The 4,831-nt window shown below is 31.4% G+C and overlaps 1 protein-coding gene across 1 annotated transcript; it reads left to right on the plus strand.

Moving 5' to 3' along the window:
- The first annotated feature begins 2,125 nt into the window (after positions 1–2,125).
- On the plus strand, positions 2,126–3,957 carry LOC131612501 (uncharacterized). The gene is made up of 2 exons (XM_058884292.1): positions 2,126–2,294; positions 3,053–3,957. The coding sequence occupies exon 2, from the start codon at positions 3,165–3,167 to the stop codon at positions 3,702–3,704; it is 540 nt and encodes a 179-aa protein (XP_058740275.1). The 5' UTR covers positions 2,126–2,294; positions 3,053–3,164; the 3' UTR covers positions 3,705–3,957.
- The last annotated feature ends 874 nt before the right edge of the window (positions 3,958–4,831 follow it).

Genomic DNA, 4,831 nt, shown 5'->3' on the forward strand with positions numbered 1-4,831 from the left:
TTGTATTGAATTTAAAATAATTAATGGTTATTTATTCGAAGCCAATTATTAATATTCCAAATGAAATAAATTGCAGAAAAAGAATATTGGTTCATGTGGGTCTAACGGCTAAGATATTAACTTGTCGAAGCATTAAAAATCGCATCCAAAATCTTAAGCGGTCATTTCTTCGCAAACTCCATCATTTCAATTATCCACCGACCAATGTGAAATTATTTTCTAGGATAAATTAACATTGTTATACGGTAGTATTTTTTACACACTTAATTCTAGAGAATAAAATGTAATTTTCCTTGAGACCAGCAAACTCAATATAAAATTTCCTGAGTAGGATTTTGCAATTATAGAAAACAAAATAACTTCATCATTGTAACATATCATTACAGTTAGAGCACCTCAAAAACTGCATGATCAACTTACCATCCTCTCTATATTAAACCAATTTTACCGAGAAATAAACACAATAATAAAGAAACATCAAATATTATATAAATAATAACATTATAATCATAGCCTATAAGATAACTAAAATTTCTCCTTCTAAAACAAAACTAAGATTCAGAAATTATAAACCCCTAAATAAATCTCCAACACCTCAAATTGATGATATCGTTTATAGCCATTAATAACAATATAGCAGCAATTCCTAGAAACGAAACAAAATAGATGTTAGTGATGATAAAAACTACAAATTTCCCAACAAAAAAATTTTAATTTTAAAGAAAAGCAACAACATGATAACATTTTAAAGCTCTGGCAAAGAGTATTTAATAGATTGAAAGGAGAAAAAACAACAGACAAAAATGAAATTGACGATATGAGAAACTTTAATTAAGTAGGAACAACAACAAAGCAGCAACCAACTTGTATATAGGAAGAAGAGGCGGAACAACAACGTAATGAAAGAATTTTAAAATTAATTTTATGAAAGAATTTACCCTTCAGTATTCAGTTTTCCATTCGATACAAACGGAATTTCGTAAGCTTCTGATATATGATAGAATTGCAAATAAAATTTCATGGAGGAAAATAATGGAAAGAGGATAAAAAATAGAGAGAAAGGAAGAGAAAATTAATTTTGTAGGGTGATATGAAGAGAAAGGGAAGAAGACAGCGGTGAAGAATTTAAAAGAAGTGGTATCATAAGAGAGAATGGAATGGATTGAGATAGAGAGAAGAAAAAACAGATGGAATATAGAGAGGTTGGTGACTTTTTCTCTCTGAATGAACGATGGGAAAATGAAAGAGGAAAAGATAGTATATGAATGGACTATGGAATTTTAGGGTTAGTAGGATTTGAAAATTTGCTGTTCTATTGTGCCCTTTTATTAACAATCCTTCTGCAGGCATAATTGAATGATGGAATTGGAAAGCATTTTTTTATTGTAAACTGTGAGAATACAAAAGGTGAAGGACATGAATGTGGGCAAAATTCAACAGCCAACAAATATTATAATGATTCAAAACGTTGGTTTATGTGAGATTGAAAAATCAAAAGACTTGTTGGAAAAAACCAAAAATGACTCTAATAATTGTTTAAGATTCCTTATCAATTAATGTTGTGATAATTAGATGATGTAAAATCCTTTAATAATTGCTTGAGATTTAATTAATAAAAAAATGAACCGTTTTTTTTGTTTGTTTTCAAAGTCTAATTTAATTATTATGATTATTATTATTAATGAAAAATGTAATTAAAAATAGATAAATAAAAAACATTTAAAAAATAATTATAGAAAGTTTTCTAATAATAGCAAGTGTAAAAATAGCAAAGACTCTAAAAATGTGACACTTGGCAAATTTGCCAAAATACTCATCTTGCTTTATTATATTGTATGATATATATATATATATATATATATATATATATATATATATATATATATATATATATATATATATATATATATATATATATATATATATTGAAGTTGTTGGAAAATTGTAGAAAAAAAAGAGTCTTTTATGTAATTTATTACGGGTTTGGAATTGTGCGACAAAATTCGAACCCAATTAATGTGGACATGAGTGTTATTTTACTATTCGAATAGCTTTTAAATTCAAATTCGAGTGGTGATTTTGAGTGCAGGTTTGGATAGTGAAAGTTTGGATAGTGAGAAACCTGCCCATCCGTGTTGTCATCAAAACAAAAATTCCGAGAAAATAAATAAAATAAAACCCTTTCACTCCCTCATCGCAGCCATATCTCGACCAGCGCACATCCCTGCCGCGAGACTCCTCTTTTGTTGTTCACACCTTTTTTTGATTCATACATTCTCTGATCGGAGCAATTGGTTAGTGTTGTTGATTCTTCCTTATTCTTCATTCAATTTCACCTCTTCTTTATTTTTACCCATTTTTTTGAATCTGTTAGGGTTTCTTTTTATTGATTTTAGGGATGTTCATTGTGTTCACATCCTTAGAGGGTTAAATTAATGAAAAATTGTTGTTTTGGCATGGAATCTTATTTTGTTTAAAAATTGGTAGTACTCAGTGTAGAAGGATCAGAGGATGATGGTTACCTACTTGAGTTTGAATGTGGAATATTGGAGAACATTTATAGGCTTTTGACAATGATATAGAGAATTCGATAGGAGAAGCTTCTCGGAGAATATGTCAAAGGAGCTGTAGCACTGCCATCAGTGTAGAACTTTTACAGTAGTTACTGATCAGATTTAGGCCACCATTTAAATCGGAATACCCTAAAACTGTGCCCTATTTCCCATAGTTTAGGCCACCATTTTAAATGGCGTGCCCAAAAAGGAAAAAACTGTGACCAAAGACTATAGGTAACACTAGCTTATAAGACAGTTGGAAATTTTCCTCTAACCTCGATCTAGCCTGCGTTTTAACATCATTTGATCTTGATGAACTCTCTTCCATGACCTACATGATGAGTATAAGAATAGAGTGTGATTATTTAGTTACAAAATTTGTAAAGTACAATAAACGTGAAAGATGTAAGATAGTTGGATTAACTTCTCTTGATTTTGTATTTTAAACTGTGAGGGAAAAAGGATTAATATTATTATCTCTTGATTTTGTATTTCAGACGGTGGTAACCTGTATCGCTACGTTGACAACGTCGTTACATTGTCATTGCCAATTTGCCATTGCATTGCACCAAGTTTCTGATTTGAAGTTGGAACTTAAAGAAGAAGAAAATGCAGCAAAGAAACTCAACGTTGGGAAGGCCTTCTGGAACTGATGGATCTGATTATTCCTACCGGATGGTAGTTGATTCAAGGTATCAACTTGTTGCAAAGGGGAAGAAACGCCTCTCTGTGTTATTTATCATTGAGGCTTTGTTTTTGTTAATAGGAGTCATATTTGCAGTTTTAAAAGGACAAAAAGATGACACAACAAATACAGTTGCCATTTCTTCTCTTATAGCTAGTTTTATTTTGTTGATCATTGCGGATTTTGGTAGAAGACGAAGCCGGTCGAGCTTCTTGAGATTATACGCCGTTCTATCTTCCTTAGCAATGCTTCTCTTCACTGGTTCTCTTGCTAACCAGTATTCCCTGCTAAAGGTTATCCAATATTTTGGTAATCGGGGAACGGGCAGTTTTGATACTGTTTTTCCTAGTCTTCAAACTGGTCTGTTAGTATATATACTCACTTTATCAGTGTTCAAAATTAGTATCATCAAAGCGGTTGTTTTCCTTCTTTTTAACATGACGCCTCCGAAGAAAGCCGCGTAGCCTCAAAGTTTCCCTTCCCAATTGATCTGTATGAATGTATTTTTTTTAGTGATTGAAAGAGAGTCTGACTTAAGCTGATGTATATTTTTTTCCTGCAAATCATTTTAAAGACATCTGCTGTGTTTATGCAAATTTTCGTTAAATTGATGTAAAATTGTTGTTTTGGTATATACTCTCTTGATCTGAAAATACAAAAATATGCTTGTCAGCGTCATGTCACAATGACATTGATGTGTCCTAGCATTTCATTTCATATTTATTTGGCTTGAAATCTTGATTTTATATTACCTACTTGAATGTGGACTATTGAGAAAACATTTATGGGCTTTCTTTTGACAATGATATGGAAAGTTCGATAGGAGAAGCTTCTTGGAGAATTTGTCATGAAAGCTTTAGCACTACTCTCAAAGGTTTGTTTTTGTGGGTTGTGCTTATTTTTTCTTTAAACAGTAATAAAATTCCATATTATCACGGATGAATTTGAATAGGAAAATGAGAAATAAATAAATTATATTTCCCTTATATATGCAGCAAACCTTGTTTATATTAGTAGTTAACATTTATCTGCAATTTTAATTTGTTTCTGTTAGGTGTTTAGATTTTAGAATGAGTGGTACTCTTGATGCATCAAGTTAATTCCTTTTGTTGCTCATTACTCCTTCCGTACCCATTTATAAGTAAAACACACCTTTAAAACACACATGCACAAGTAGTGTGAATGTCATGGAGTAGAGGCTTCTGCAAAGGATTAGACAGCTTCTTCAACTGAAGTGAGATATGAAGATATGATCTTACAATTTAGTCATATAGCCTTTTCCTAGACAACTCAGACAACGTTGTACCCTGCAACAAAAACCATAATCAACTACAATTTTCTTGCAGTTCAGCTTCAAGACAAGACCATCCCATTACTAAAATTCAAATGAAAGCAAAATCAGAGGATAGAAAAAGACCTAAACTAACCTGTTTCCATCGCAAGTAGGACAAACAAACGCAGGGGTTGATTGCAATAAGATCATACATTGGAGACCAAGAAATAGTTGAATTCCCGTTACACAATTTGCAGATAAAAAGAAAACAAAATAGCTCATTTTTAGTACACTACAAATTGCAACATTTACCTGTTT

This window comes from Vicia villosa, linkage group LG6, assembly GCF_029867415.1.
Source record: "Vicia villosa cultivar HV-30 ecotype Madison, WI linkage group LG6, Vvil1.0, whole genome shotgun sequence".
Classification (NCBI taxonomy): Eukaryota; Viridiplantae; Streptophyta; class Magnoliopsida; order Fabales; family Fabaceae; genus Vicia; species Vicia villosa.